Source organism: Trachemys scripta, chromosome 1, assembly GCF_013100865.1.
Source record: "Trachemys scripta elegans isolate TJP31775 chromosome 1, CAS_Tse_1.0, whole genome shotgun sequence".
NCBI lineage: Eukaryota > Metazoa > Chordata > Testudines > Emydidae > Trachemys > Trachemys scripta.
Window position 1 is genome coordinate 84,520,730 of NC_048298.1, and position 15,819 is coordinate 84,536,548.

At 43.3% G+C, this 15,819-nt stretch overlaps 1 protein-coding gene across 8 annotated transcripts in view; it reads left to right on the forward strand.

Moving 5' to 3' along the window:
* ANO4 (anoctamin 4) overlaps positions 1 to 15,819 on the forward strand; it is a 274,760-nt gene that overhangs the window by 179,361 nt on the left and 79,580 nt on the right. For all 8 annotated transcript variants that reach the window (XR_004646146.1, XM_034773716.1, XM_034773710.1 and 5 more), the window contains 3 exons: positions 9,487 to 9,593; positions 11,638 to 11,693; positions 13,276 to 13,397. Coding sequence is in view for 7 of the 8 variants with exons in the window: in XM_034773716.1 (XP_034629607.1) it covers positions 9,487 to 9,593; positions 11,638 to 11,693; positions 13,276 to 13,397 (285 nt within the window). In the remaining variant the exon portion in view is untranslated. The remainder of the gene's footprint in view (positions 1 to 9,486; positions 9,594 to 11,637; positions 11,694 to 13,275; positions 13,398 to 15,819) is intronic.

Genomic DNA, 15,819 nt, shown 5'->3' on the forward strand with positions numbered 1-15,819 from the left:
GAGAGGTCAAATGTGGAGCGAAGGACCTCCCACCAAATTGCCGCCACAGATCGCGATCGCGGCTTTTTTTTTTTTTTTTTTTTTTTTTGGCTGCTTGGGGTGGCCAAAACCCTGGAGCCGGTCCTGCATCTATGGTAGCAAGAATGGTGGTCTAGGGGAGGTTGTTAATGTTTTGAACTGTTTTAGAGGAAGCTGGCCCTTTGTGTGGTGTCTGGTTTGAGAATGGTTTCTATGAGTCCTGATATTCCTTCAGTAAGGCTTGGTCTACACTACCCCCCTAATTCGAACTAAGGTACGCAACTTCAGCTACGTGAATAACGTAGCTGAAGTTCGAAGTACCTTAGTTCGAATTAGTTCGAACTTACCTTGGTCCACACGCGGCAGGCAGGCTCCCCCCGTCGACTCCGCGGTACTCCTCTCGGCGAGCTGGAGTACCGCAGTCGATGGCGAGCACTTCCGGGTTCGACTTATCACGTCCAGACTAGACGCGATAAGTCGAACCCAGAAGTTCGATTTCCAGCCGTCGAACTACCGGGTAAGTGTAGCCAAGGCCTAAGAGTGTGTGCCTGTGTGAGTTCCCTTGTGTGTCTTGGGAAGCACATAGAAAGTCCCTGGGGTAGGTTCATGCGGGGGCGGGAAGGGAGGTTGTAGAATTTTTCTTGTAGTTGTTTGGGGAAGGATTTGAAAGTATATTTTGAATTCCTGTGTTGGGGGGGCAGCTTTGAGTTCTTTATTGTAGGTTGTGTCAGAGAGCTGTCTGGGCCTTTTTGACATTGTCATCATGATTAAGATCTATGATGGCATCCTGTTTGTCTGCTGGTTTGATCACTGTCTGATCTGTTTTCAGGGACTGTATATTCTCTAGGTGGTACAGAGATTGTGGTGGAAGTAATGTTTGTTGAAGACTCACAGTCAATTTTCTACCCTAAAGCAATTAATGTAATGATCCTAGGTGTGATTCTGTCTGCTGGGGGTATCCAGTCAGATTATTCTTTTTTCTTATGACTGTTGGCGGGGATGTGATAGTTGTGGGTGGTGTCATCTTAGCTGTGAAAGAGTTCCTTGGGGTGAAGTTGGTAGAAGAATTATTTTAAGTTCTCCACTGCAAGTAACTAGTTAGTAGGGGTATATTTTCAGGGACAGTGGAGGGAAGGCCCTTTCCCCGTAATAAGAGAAAGCTTGTCCCCTTAATATACAGCTTCCTTAGTTACGATTACTAGCTCACAGTCTAAGAGCTGAATGTCTGCAGCTTCCATTGCCTTTAATGGAAATTGTGGATGCTCAGCATCTCTTAGATTCAGGCCATCTGACTAGAGCTGCTAGTCTTTATCTACTAATGGAATGTGTTTAGATTCCACTCTGGTTAGCATCATTGGTTTGACTTGAATACCTAATGCTTGGGGTGCCCTGCCAAAGAACAGCTGGTAAATGCAGGCACTTTAGTTCAGTAACCAGGTCTTGGAGTGTTTAAATTTTAAATTGTTTGTCTCTTTGTTAATAGAAAATATCCGGTTCTTTGTTTCCCCAAATAAGTTTAAAAATAAATTAAAGTAAGAAAGGAACAAAATCTGCCCGCAGGTACCTGCACAGAACTTCCATTAAGTGAGAGAAGAATTTGGCCCCAAAGTATTTGCACAGTGGAAGTTTGCAACCTGAAAAGTTCCCAAAACAGAATGTATCAAAAGGAATTAATTGGGTGCTTTGCTCCATAGTTGCCTTTGCATTAGTTTGAGGCCATTCTTTAGATGACAGTTGGCTTTATTGCCTTTATTCTGCCTTGTTAGCTGTGGCAAGATAGTTTGATATCTCCAGATCCGAGCCTAATTAAGAAAACTACCAATTTCATTTCAAAGCAACTAAACCTTCTTTTGTGCCATGTAATGTAACAAATACAAGAGCAATATATTTCAGCTGTATGACATTTTCAAAAATGGGCTTTAATTAAGGACTGGAATCTTTGCTCATCTGGATAGTCCCATTAACTTCAGTTGGAGTCTGTATATGAGCAAGGACTACACACAGGGTATGGCTGGTAGGATCAGGCTAATGGATTTAAATTCTGTGGGCATGGACGGCGGTTATAAGAGCCAAGGGGAGGCTAAGCCTCCCCAAACATGATGTGATGCCCCCCCCTTTGGAGCGGTGCCAGGCTGCTGCCTTTGGAGCACTGCTGCCAGAAGGCAGCAGCCCGAGATATGGCCCCACCACGCTCCACCCAAGGCCCCACTCCCATTCATTCTTTTCCCCCATGACCACACCCATGCTGCTCCTCTTCCCATCCTCCCTCTGCCACTTCCCCAGAGGCCCTCCGGCTGAGTGGTACGAGTAGTGGGAGGGGGCCAAGTGGGAGCCCCACCAGGGGCAGAGCGGGGGCGGGGAGCTTCAGGGGGGAGGAGACTGAGCAAGGGCAGGGCCACAGTGTGGAGCAGGGGAGTGGGGCTATGGTCTGGGTGGCGATGCTCCCCCTACTTCTAGGAAGCTTCAGGTGCTTATAACCAGCATCCCCAAATGCACGAGTCACACACTGCCCATGTCTGTGGGGCAGAGATCTTGGCTCCATGCATGTCTATAAAATGCCTAGCATACTACACAAATAATGTTAATTTTTAAATATATATATTTTTATACAATGAAAAAACTAATCAGTTTAACTACAACTAGAAGTGACCCAAAAGTTGATCTCAAATTTATAACAAACCTACCCTGAAGTTTTAATGAAGATAAAAAAAATTCAGTATGTTGAATAATCATAGTCAGGACTGCAAGAACAGAAGTGCTGAACAAATGCTGTTCTCCAGGCATTTATAATGCATCTGAAGGCAGAAGGTTCTAGAAATCTCTCAGGAGAGCTTAATCTTATGCCGTTTTCAGCTTAGTGAAGTTGGATAAGTTGAATGGATGCTTATTCAGACCAAATCTTGGACCTTTGTGAGGTTTACCCATCATGAATTGAAACGTGTAGTATGAGGCACTTCAGAGAGCATACTGGAAATTCCTTTCGTATTTCAGCTCTAGCTCCATCCCTAAATGTTGTTCATAAAACAATCTTTACATTTATTGCAAAGATACCAGTTCACCACTCAAATCAACAGACTAGCCACCCAAGAAGACCTATCTAGTACAAAAACTTGGGGACAGGTTCTATGCTGCACCTCACAAGAGGAGCAGCCCAGAAAGCATAGTACACAAGAAAGCGAGCAGAGCTGGCTTTAAACCACTTTTGTGCTGCCTAAATTCTAGGCTGAGTGGGGTCCGGTGTGGTCCCTGATACAAATTAGAAGAGCCCAGGGAGTGCTCTAATTACAGCAGACTTTACCTGCGTGTCATTGAGGCCATGTCACAGCTCAAAACAGTCCAGAATTTTCATAGCACTCAGCTTTACGAAGACTCCTCATTTCTGAGACGCACCCTCCATCTCTATGCATCTGCTGTGGGTTATGTGGAAGGACAACATAGAGCAGTAAGGCTATGTACTATGTAGGCCTGATTCTGTTCCTGCCATGGGGAAATTTTCTCCTGGATGGCTGTGGAGCCTTTATAGCTCCTATATGCCACTGGAGTAATATATGAGGGAGTGAGAACCTAGTTCTGCTATAGGTTAGTATTCACAGCAGCATAGATCCCAACCACCCAAAACCAAAATCTGTGGTGTGTACTTTTTAAACTGAGTGACACAGGCTCAGAATAAGATAAACAATAGAATATAATGAAGAAATAGAACAGTAAAAAACCTGAAATTATGGGAGGTTTTCTGTAATCAGAACAGTATCAGTTACAGCTTGACTAAATGGACTGAGGTACATGTGTGGTATAACTCCAATTGTCTTAGTGGAATCACTGTACCTTAGGGATGAAGCCAGTTCCATGTCTTTACAGAAACTATTTTCAGGAATATTGGACTATTACAATTAGGAAATAGGGCTAGGTACAGCAAATCACCTTCAAATAGGTGTGAGAGTGTATGTGTGTGTTGTGTACAGTAGTAGGCAAAAGGAATCTCTGAAAGGCAAGTGCCAGAGACACAGGGGCTGCATTTTAAGAGGGTGACACAAATTCTATGGAAGAGGGACAGAGAGAACACAATAGGTTCAACAAATCATAGAGAAGATTTCTGAATGCCTTAAAAATCGCTTTATTAGAGCCGATACTATTTTGAAATTGTTTTCCCAAGCAGAGTTGTTGGGAGCAATTGACTGAGACCCGTGGTATTTCAGAGAACCCCCATAGCGTTGATTTAGGGTAAATAATACGCCACATTTTGTTCAATGACTCTGCTAGCATGTCTTTTCCTGCACTTGGTACAGGGATAGACTGGGTGACCTGTTAGATTTGTTCCATTTCTAACCTCTACCATTCTAGTCCCTGTGAAATTTAGTATCTTTCCCTGGTGTCACCAACATACACATTCAGATTGATTCAGCCAGCTCTGGAAAAGACAGGATTCTGCTAGATGATCAGCATTTCGGTATGTCTATGGAATTTTCATTTGTTTTTCCTTCTCCACTCTCAGCAAGATAGATCAATAATCTTAATGCTACAGCTGCTAAATTTTAAAATAAACGCAAGTAGCTAAAGTAAGGCGTCCTTTGGAGCAAATAGTAGTTCGGCTCCTTTGCATATTCCACCAACATTCAGTTCTGTATCTTTTATACATCTTAGCCCATGTCTACACTGCACACCTTACAATGGCACAGCCGTGCCACTACAGCTGTGCCATTGTAAGGCACTCAGTGTAACCACTCTTTGTCATCAGGAAAGAGCTCTCCCGGTGACGAAATAAAACCACCCCCAACGAGGCACGATAGCTTCGGTGGCAGGAAAGCATCTCCCACTGACAAAGCGCTATCCACACCGGTGCTTTTCGTCATTAAAACTTTGTCACTCAGTGGGGTGTTTTTTCACTCCCCTGAGTGACCAAAGTTTTAAAAATAGAAGTGCAGTGTAGACATAGCTTTGATGTTGGACGGTCATAATCATATGACATAGAAATGGTTATAGAGAGATCAGCTTTCAGTGTGCTTGCGCAGCCATTTAGGAACAATCTACATTTGTTTCACTACGTATGGTCATAATCATAGATGTCTGTGCAAAATAATTTCACACCTGCAAGGAAAATGGACAAACCTTTTTGCTGTGTTATCTGGGAAACTGGTAGAATGCACCCAGAGAAGGAATGTAAGCCTCTCAATGCAGGAGCTCAAGGTTAAGTTCAAGTGCAACTTGCTGTGTGAGTTGGTCTCAAAAGTGATTGCCATGGTGACTAATATTCACTGCTACCCTGAAAGGGAGGCCTTGGAGAAGGAAGTCAGGTGGACATCAAATGGAAAAAATGAAAAAAATTGTTGAAATATTTTTTAAAAACCCACAAATTGGCTTTACATGTGTCTTTGAGCTGATGTCTGTTATAGAACATGACAAATTAGCTGTGGCACGATGCCAGAGTTTAGGATACTGCAGTGAGAAGCAGAACGATTCTGCTGACTCATGTTGGTTTATGCTAGAAGCCAGGTGAGGGGGGCTCATTCACTCCAATCCAGGCTGTAAAGGGTTTGTGTGTCCCTTTGAGGAGGGGCAGAGAGAACTTGCACCTGAGGCCAGAAAGATGAAACCTCAAAACAAGCCAAGCTTGGGTTGAGACTGAAGTTTTATTATCATTTAACAATAACGGCAAATCCCAGGAAGTGGTAAATTTGAACAATAAGGGCTTGTCTTCACTGCTCACTGGGTTTGTGCTACAGCACTAAAAACAGCAGTGTAGAAGTTCTAGCACGGGTAGATCTGGGGCTCTCATGCCCCCTCCCTGCCAGCTCCAGCCTGACCCTGAAGGTCTCAACAGCTGTTTTTAGCTCTGTAGTGCGAGCCCAAGTCTGTGGACCCGGGCTCTGAGACTCGCTGCTGCCGTTTTTAATACACCGTGTAGAGCTACCCACTCAGGCTAGGCTAACTTGAGAGGAGTCAACTTGAGTGTAAATAATTCTGTAGCGAAGACATGTTCTTAGCAGTTCAGGTGCAAAACCTGTGTATGGATATGTGCTCACTTGTGATGTGGAGAGAGCAGTGTGAGAACTTTCCCTATTCACAAATCTTATTATGTTGTGGAAAATAGAAGGGACATTTGTATTGGTTGGTGAATTTCAAAAGATTTGGTGTTTCCATTTAGATAAGCACCCAAAAAGGTAGGTGTTTATCCAAACCCCTTGGATATTGAGGTCTTACACAAGCTTTCTCATGAGATTTCAGGACTCTGTTTTTGTTTGGACCAGAAGTACTTTGAGGACAGCTTTTTTCATGGCATTCTAACATTTCTGCTTCTGGTCCAAAGCAGAATCTGGAAGTAAAAAGGGCAAGTGAATAAAAATTAAATATAATGGACAGCAGAATTAACCAAACTTTTTTTGAACTTCAGAAAAGCTTTGATTTTGGTTCAACTCAAGTTTTGGAAGAAAGATCAGGGAGAGTGTCTGTAGTCCCTGATAATTTTCTCCCATCCCTGTAAAGTAGTATTGTAGTTGTACACTGTGTGGGAGAGACAGGAAAAACACAAAGTTTGCCCAGGATACAGAAGAGCGGAAAAGGCATCAGTCCATTAAAGGAAGAGTAAAAAATATCAAAACCTGCCATGTTAGGTCTGTAAAAGGCATGAAAGGCAGCCAGTAGTAAGCCAGGACTAAAGAAGCTCCACAGAGACAAATCTCACATTAGTGAGATTGGTGACTGAGGAAAAGTTAATAGCATTCCAGCACTGAAAAAGCAAACAGGTTTCCCTCCTCATCAATGATTGAGAAGTGAAGTAAGTCAGAAACACCACACTTGAGGGCTGGACTCATGCAAATTCTACTCCTAGTAGGAACACCCAGGAGGCAGAAAAGAAAAGATTTTAAAAGCCACTAGGGCTGCTCATGCTATGAGAGCATTAAATGGGATCTGATGAAGATCCTGGGAGAAATGCTGCCCCGGTTGAAGGCAGTGTGAGTTTAGGAATTGCCTTCAGTGGGACCAGGATTTCATCATTTTTGTATTGTTAAAATAGTTGAAAGTAAAGTGGGTTGGTTTTTTTAAGGTGGCAGCAAGCATCACAAAGGGAAATAACCTAAACTGAGGCCCAGGAAACTTCTATAAGCAGGGGTAATAGAGAGAGGTATGGGCTGGTGTACCACTCTTATGTACCATAATATTTTGTTTAATGTCTTTAGTTTTGGGATTTTTCTGTATGTCTTGGAAGCAGGATACTAGAACCCTCCGGAGCAAATTGTATGTGGTGCGGAAGACCTAAAATACAGTAGGAACTTTTTGGCAGGAGAGAGCCAGGACATGGGGATTTCACACAGCCCTGCACAATAGGGAGCTATTTTCCTGACTGCTTTTCCCATATGAACATGGAGGGGGAAATGACCATGTTGGGTCTGTGGCTAGTGGATCCTCTCTGAAGAGGGTATATTTGCTTGGCCAAAACCCTGTGGGGGAAAAATATTGAGCCCCAATTCCTGTACCCTGCAGCAGGGGCGCTGACCTGGCTACATGCTGGATCTACTATTCTGGTTATTTCTGTTCCTTTAGAGTTGTTTCTGATCCCATGCTCTGAGTCCACTCTGCATTCCTGTGAGCTGATCTCTCTAGGAAATCTGTATGATTGTACCTGCTCATTCACTCATCAACTCATTCACTTTCCCACTACCTCACTAGCGGGCGCGGGGGGAAGCATGTTGAAAAATGGGAGTCTTTCCATTGACTTCAATGGGATTTTGATCCAATTCAAAGGGCCAGATTTTGAAAGGTAGGTGCCAGGGCTGTCCCTACCAATTATGGTGCCCCAAGCACAGGGTGAAAGTAATTTAAAAGACTTACCGGTACGCCGGAGTCCTGAGTGGAGTCCTGGGCCCTTTAAATCACCGTCGCAGAAGCCGGTCCGGTTCGGCACGGCATACTGGCTCTTGCTGGTACGCCATACCAGACCATACCAGCTTACTTTCACCTCTGCCTACACAGCTGGAGCACCTGCTCCCTTTTCCCCCATCCCCCGCCCCGCGAAGGGTGTGGGCTGTGCTCAAGGTCTGCGGGACCGGCAGCAGGAAGCGGAACGACCTGGCCCCAGCTCACTCTGCTCCCCCCGCCCCAGCCATGTCACTTGGGGGAAGGGGTCCACTCTCCCCTCCCTCCCCCCCACTGACCAGTGGCGGGAAGCGGAGCTATACAGCGGGGAGTCAGCAAAGTGGAGCAGGCTGGGTTGCTCTGCTTCCCACCACTGTCGGTCAGTGCGGGGATAGGCCTGACCCCTGCTGCCATTGCCAGGCCCCCCCGCTAATCCCCTGGGCTGCGTCCGTCGCTGGGGGAGTGGGCTTGGGAGAAGGGGTGGAAAATGGGGGCGGGGTTGGGACAGGAAGAAGCGGAGCAGGGGCGGAGGGAGTTGTCCCAGACCCCGCACCCCCCTAGGAATGCACAGAGGGCCAGCTGGGGGATGGGGCTGGCTGCCGCCACTACCACATACGAAGCACGCAGCTGCATAGGTGTGTTAGGAATTTCATGGTGCCCTATGCAGCTGCGTATTCTGCTCATGCTTAAGGATGGTCCTGGTAGGCGCCTAGTGTTTGAAAATCCCACTAGGCCCCTATGTGCATCTTTAGGAGCCTAAATTTTTTTTTTTTAAGTATTTAGGCCGAAGACCCCATTTTCCTCAAGAGAACACACAGACCCTGTGAGTTAGGGTCCAAATTCACTCCCTCTTGGTGATGCCTTTAGCTGGTACCTCAAAGCCCAATAGTACAACATACACTTGGCTGCTTACAGTTTTCTAGTGTTCTTGGTAATTATTAAAATATCATACTCTCCCCAATATGTGTGTGAAATGTTGTTAAGAAATATATACATTATATAATATGCCAACCAATCTAGTAAACATAATGCAATTTGCAGTTGATCCTTCACTTAGTTTTCTTGATTCATTATAAATCTACCCAAGCTGTTGAATTTGAAACTGAATTTCATGTAATTTCATGGTTAGCTCCTGAAAGTTAATTTTCTAGCCCATTTTAGCTTACTGTATCAAACTGTGTCATATATGATGTTTTCACTTTATAATGTACAATATTTATAATATATTATTTCATTTTCAGTGTTCATGTGGTTAATCTGATCTGTGTGTTCTAGAGCAGCATTTTTAAATCTCATTTCTTTGTAAATTGTGTGCATGTATTATGCAGTGTTTAAACATTTTTTTAAATGTAGTGCTTCTGAAAGTGAATGACTAAGTAGCAAGACCCTCTGCAAATGGCTCCTCTTTAGTCCTGGTTTACAGTGCCCCTGAGGAGCAGAGATTTCCTATTGTGCTGAATTGAATCACAGTGTCAAGTTCCTTTATGGTGTATTCCCTGTACTTCACTCATACGCTGTAGATTCTTGAGGTGCTGTAAAAATTAATGGAACTTAACATTTATTTTAAATATTATACCACTTATTCATGGGCCAATCTTGTTTGTGTTTTTTATTTAGCTTTATCATACACAACAAAGACACTTTCTTCAACAATGCTACAAGAAGTAGAATAGTACACCATATTTTACAGAGAGTGAAATATGAAGAAGGAAAAAACAAAATTGGTAAGTGCTTAACAAGGTGCTTTTTAATTTGGTGTAAAAATCAATAAAGCCAGGGCATGCTCGTTATAGGTCAGCTTTGTTTTTTTAAATCTCCTCACTGGGTAAATAGCTCACACGTTTCCAGGGTGGTCGCTTTTTCTTGGTATGCCCAGTCATTTCGAAGACGAGGCAATGGAATGTTGGGCCGCTTTTCCATGACAGGATATGGCTGACACCTCAGAAGACTATTTCCCTGTGCAGTAGGAAAGGCTGATATAAGATAAACAAGAGACACACGAGGTATTAACTGATGACACTAAATAGATGTATTGGCCCATTGCAAAAGGAGAACTTGCAACTCTCCTTGGGTCAAAGTGTGGAGGTGCTTGGAGGGATGGGAAACTCATGCAGCCCTGAGTTTCAGACTCCAGCAATCCTGCATGAATCCCTGTTCCCCTCTCTTCGCACACGGAGGTCATGGAGGTTACTGCAGCCCCCTGATTCCTTTCAATGGAGGGAGAGGGAGACCAAGACTGAGTTCTCCACAAATTTCCTCTGCAAAAAATGGTGTCTTGACATAGGTGTGGGTTGGCTGGAGAGCTGTGTCCTCCTCCTCCTCTTCTCTGTTTGTCATGCAGAAGAATGTTCTTCATTCTAGTGGGCCTTTGCACTGTTCCTGGCTGAGAGTTCCATGTCCGAACTGTCAGCTGAGGGAGCTTTGATGGGGTAGCAAAACCCATTCAGTTTCCCCAGCTGACAACAAGCCAGGGAGGAACTTTTCTCCCTGTGCTCCCAGAATTAAGGAAGCACCACACATGCTCGATGCCTCCCTGATGTCATCCTCAGCACCAGGGCTGGAGTCAGATTCCACTCCTAAGCAATGGGAAGAGTCAGGGGGCTGCATATTCCACATGCAGATACCGCCTGGGCCGCTGTGTTCTCCTACTTGCCTCAGGATCCACGTATCTATCCATCCATCAATGTGGCCCCCACCACTGTAGTATCAGAGTATCTTCTGCATAGGCTTCGGGACTGTAGGAGCCTAGCCAGGCTAAATAGCTCTGGTGGGCGTCACACAGTAGAGACACCAGGGACCAAGATGTGGCCCATAGCAGAGAGAAATACAACCAGCAAAAATGATATTTATGATAAATTAATGCTTCTCATTGGACTATTCTTATAAGATTTCCTCAACTGATTAAGAATAGAATATGGAGTCTTTTGCCTCAAGGTCACTGGTTTGACTATCCCCAAGTGAATACTGCACTGTCCAACAGCTGTTCAGTGGCCTTTCAGTAAATTTCCAAGTAAACAGTCATCTTCAGCACAGCTGGCACTAAGTACTTCCCTTGTGTTGTCAGTATTGGCTGAGGGGCCAAAGCCTTAATGGACAGGGAGAATAAACTATCCTTCTCTCCCCCCCCCCCCCCAACTAGTGGTCCCTTTGGGTCAGAGTTCAGGTATGTTGTTGGGCCTCACACTGCTACTACCTGTCTTGTGACTGTTCTGTCAGTATATAGCTTCAGTCTCCAGGCCATCAATCCAACAGCTCTCAGAACAGTAAGTTAAATAAATGTAATGATGCTATTTTCATATGGAAATTAAGGCTTTCGGCTGTTTTGTTATACTATGGTACAAAAATTCAAAGGTTTTGTCTGAAATTTGCAGAATGCCAAGAAATGTGGCATCTCACCTAAACGACGTTTCCAAATATATCCTCACACAGACTTTAATATATGATTATTAGACCAAAATATTTGGGGTGAAAGTCAACCCCTATTGACTTCATTGTGGTATATTTGGCCCTCAAAGCTTTATGTTCAAAGCATAACGAATTGTAGATTGTGAATAATACAGTTAAGTACAGTAGCAAGTATCTGAATGTTGTATTCATCCTTCCCTTATGCCCTACCATAGTATGACAAACCTATGAAAGAAGTATTTTGTTACTCATACTTTTCACTGAACTTCATTTACCAGACTCATCATGAAAATGTGCTTGCCCTCCTCATTTTACAGTTATTCTAGCCCTGCTTGTAATTAAATTAATATTTTTGGCTTTTAGGTCTGAATCGATTGCTTACTAATGGCTCCTATGAAGCTGCATTTCCTCTTCATGAGGTATTTTTCTAACATTTCTTGTTGGCTTTGAATTCAACTTTAATACCAATGTCATTGGGCCTGAGTCTCCTCTTACTCTGGTTTTACACCATTGTATCCCCACTGGCTCCAGTAGAAAGTTACTCCTTATTAATACAGATGGTGGGAGTATTTTCTGTGCTTTCTTTCATTTAATCCAGCACATTAGAAAATGTTGATAGCTCTTCCTGAAAATTCATGTGCTTCAGACTCTCACACTGTCCCCCATTGGTGGCTATGAATAATGTGGTAGTAACAATCATGTATTACAGGAATTCTCAAACATTTTCATGGTGTGGAACACATCCAAATACAGTGTGTGTCTGGGGGCAGCACCTCCCTCCCTTTAACAATCACACAGATCATTCCCACTTCTTCACTTGCAATCACAGCTCCCAGTAGCAATCACGGTGGCGACTACCACGATTGTTTTGTATGGAAAAGCAACACTAGGGACGTATTTAATGTGCTTTTAACTCCTTTTAATGCTGTTTAGCAGCTAGAAACAAAGAGGAGCCAGTATCATGTCACCAGCTGGCTCGTCACAGTCTAACAAGTAACATTACTGGTTTCATGAATCACACTTTGACAGTTACTCATATATTGTATATTGAAGTCCAAAACTCTTTATCTGAAAGCTTGAGATCTTCTCCTTTTAAGCTAATAAAATCAATTAAAACAGAATTATGCAAAACATCATCTATTGTATATTGGTTCTTCCACTGCCCACATCACCGTGGCATCTGAGCACCTTTCAGTTGTGCATGAATTCTTTACTTTCTTCAGTATTTTTACACCCCTTGCTATCCCCACAACCTCCTCACTTGGAATAATTCCAGCAGCAGTATCATGTTAAATACATATCTCTCAAAGTAAGCAGCCTCCTTCAGAGCTGCAATTGGTACCACTTTGAAGATGGTTATTTCACACCACTAATTGATTATGCATTACAACACCAGTTTGAGGTGAGTGTGGCTTACCTTATTGAGTTAATGGCAGAATACAGGTAATAGAACTCAGGATTCCCAGTCTTAGGGTATGTCTACACAGCAACTGGAAGTCAGATTGCAGTTTGGGTAGGCATACCCATGCTAACTGATACTATACCCACCTGAACCGCAATCACACTTCTCATTTCAGTATAATGTACCCACCCTTATGTTCTAATCACCAGACACACTGCATCTGCTGAGCATGCACCTCCCTTAAATGAAGATTTCACGGTGGGACCCATTTGTTCTTAACCTTTTATATATGCAATCCTCTTTTCTATATCAGGCCTACCCTGGGAACCCCCTTCCATTTACCAATAGGGAAGGGTAGAGTGGTCATGACCACCTGACATCTGTTTGCAACTCGTGATCTGAACAATGCCATTTACCAAATACAGGTCTATGAAAAATCAACCTTTAAGACAAACTAATTCAACCAAGCCATTGCTAAATTTGTCTTTTTGTTTTCATGCAAGGATTTTGTATAAACTGTTCAATTAAAACACACCTCTAGTTCCAGAGATTTCTTGGCAACTATTATTCTTTGCTCAGGGTTTAAATCTGTATTTCAGGGAAGCTACCGAAGTAAAAATTCCATAAGAACCCATGGAGCAGAAAACCACAGACATCTGCTTTATGAGTGCTGGGCCTCATGGGGTGTGTGGTATAAATACCAGCCCTTGGATCTCGTACGGTAAAACTTTTTGTTTGCTTTTTAAATGTTGCACTGTGTGCTGGGATACAGAGTGGGATAAGAGGGTAGGAAAGTCTAACAGAAACATGAAGGACTCAATTCCTCTGACAAATGAGCCTAAACTCTCACACTTTAAAAGTGTGGGGGCCATGGTCTCCCCAGCCCCCCAGGTCTGGTGTCCCTGGGCCCCCAGGGTGTGGAGATCCTGAATGTTCTTTGTGCCCAGGGCCCCAATAAATCTTAATCGGCCTCTGTCTACAAGGGTCTATACATAAAATCTGTATTTAAAAGGTAGCAGCATCATTGAATATACTGATATGTTGGCAATTTGGGAGGGCTATTAAAAGTACTGAAGTACTGTAACTGATAGACGCCTTTTGCTTTTATTGTTTTTTTAATTGTTCTGAAATAGAAGGATTTGTAAAAGATTCCCAGGAAGCACTAGGAGTTATTTTTAAGGCTCCATAAAGCTCTTTTCTCTGCAACTTCATAAAATGGGAATTTGCTTTTTCTAGGGAAAAAAATATTCACAGAGGAATACAATAATAGGGGTTTGCTTGAGTCATGTAGTTTTTTAAAATGTGCTAGAAACAATGTAAAACACAGTAATATATTTTTAGGTAGTACAGCAACTGTTTAGATGTTATCATTTCTTTTTGAGCCCCTTGGCCAAGTCTTCACTAAGGAAATTTACAAAACAAATTACATTATTGGTTCAGAGGTGAACCAGTAATTGCATTGTTTCTCTCTTTTTTGAAACATTTCTGGTAATTGTGTTTGAAGTAACCTGCAGACAGGACTGTTGTTCTTTGGTAATCGTTTACATTTGTGATTGTGTCATGGAACCATCATCATCAGAAGGCATCATTAATTGGGAGTGTCACATCTGAGCTGTGAAGTTCAGATCCTGATCCAAGTTTCCCTAAAGTCTGAGGGAGTTTGGATCCAGTGTTCTTTTTCAGTGTTTGTGTGTGCAAAATGGCTCATCAGGCATTTAAATGGCCATTTATGTATGCAAGTGTGGTAACTGGGTAGGCACACAATTGCATTTGGACCTTGGCACAGACTTCCTTTAGAAATCTAAGCATATTATTTAAGTGCACTAACTCATTCAGTTTCTCTTCCCAGTCAGTGTCATCCAAAGATTATTCTGAAAGAAATGTCAGCAGAGTAGTTTACACAATGAGGGTATAGGTGATTCAGTATACAGGTCTAAATGAGCAGGAGGAGAACTAGGGCAGAGTGATGGGTATGAGGCTTGCTGAGTATTTACAGGTGACTGAGTAAAAGGTGACATCAAACCCAGACTGACATTTTAAGTTGCTGCCATATATCCTATTAGCTGTTAACCTACAACAAACCCATTGCTGATTGTAGTGCAGGCACAGGAGGAAGGGTGGCAGGAAAGGAGTGGGCACCCTTTTCTCTCTCCCCTCCCAGCTGCTAAAACACTCCCATACACCTTTCCCTAACCCACACCAAAACATCCCTCCATTCCGCTTCTCCTTCCTCACATGCCACATGCCCTGGTTTTTCACCTTGAACAGTTGACCACATTAGCAAAAACTGCTGTTCACCTCAGTTAAAACTGCATGAATCTGTGTACCCAAAACAAAAGTGTTTATACTAGTTCTGCCATGAGTGCTCATTTCATAGCTTTCCCCCACCATGGGTACTATAGAAAATTTATGTAAAGCCCATGCCCAAAGGGAGTGGGAGTTGAGGGTTATCAGCTTTCCAGTACCCACCATTCCCACCCAATATTTGTGTTGTCAGACTCTTTAGAGAGGCCGAGGACTGAGTGAGCTACAGATAGTGAACAACCTTCTCATTCATAGATATGATACTCTCAAGTCAAGTTAGAGTCACACTGCCAGGGTGATAAGAGAAGCTGTTGCTTTTATGCTTGTTTTTTCTTGCCATTAAATGTGGTCTTAAATTTCCAGTGCGCTCAATCTGACACCTTCCGTGGCCGTTAACGTTACTTTAATCACACCAGTTGGCCAGTATGGAGATCTTAGTCACTAGACATAAACAAGGAAACAGCATTTGATGGGCATCACACAATTCGGTGTTCATTCCGCCTGGAAGCACTGGGGAGCATGAGAAGTACCGATTCTGCACAAGTGCAAAGGCATCGTTGTTAATCAACAGCTGTGAAGGGGTCAGCTTACTCATATTGCTGCCTAAATGTAATTTCCATACTGTCGTTACAAGAATCATTCAAAATCACGAGAACTGAAAGTGATTAAAGGGGGACAATCTCTCTCTTTCTCTTTTCTCTTCCCTCAGTTCATTCACTTTGGCCTTGCTCCTAAACCTGTTGAAGTGAATGAAAGCAGTCCCCATTGACTTCAGTGGGCTTTGGATCAGTCCCTCTGTGCACTTGACAATGCTTTGTGCATAGTCTTTTTCCCCTCTT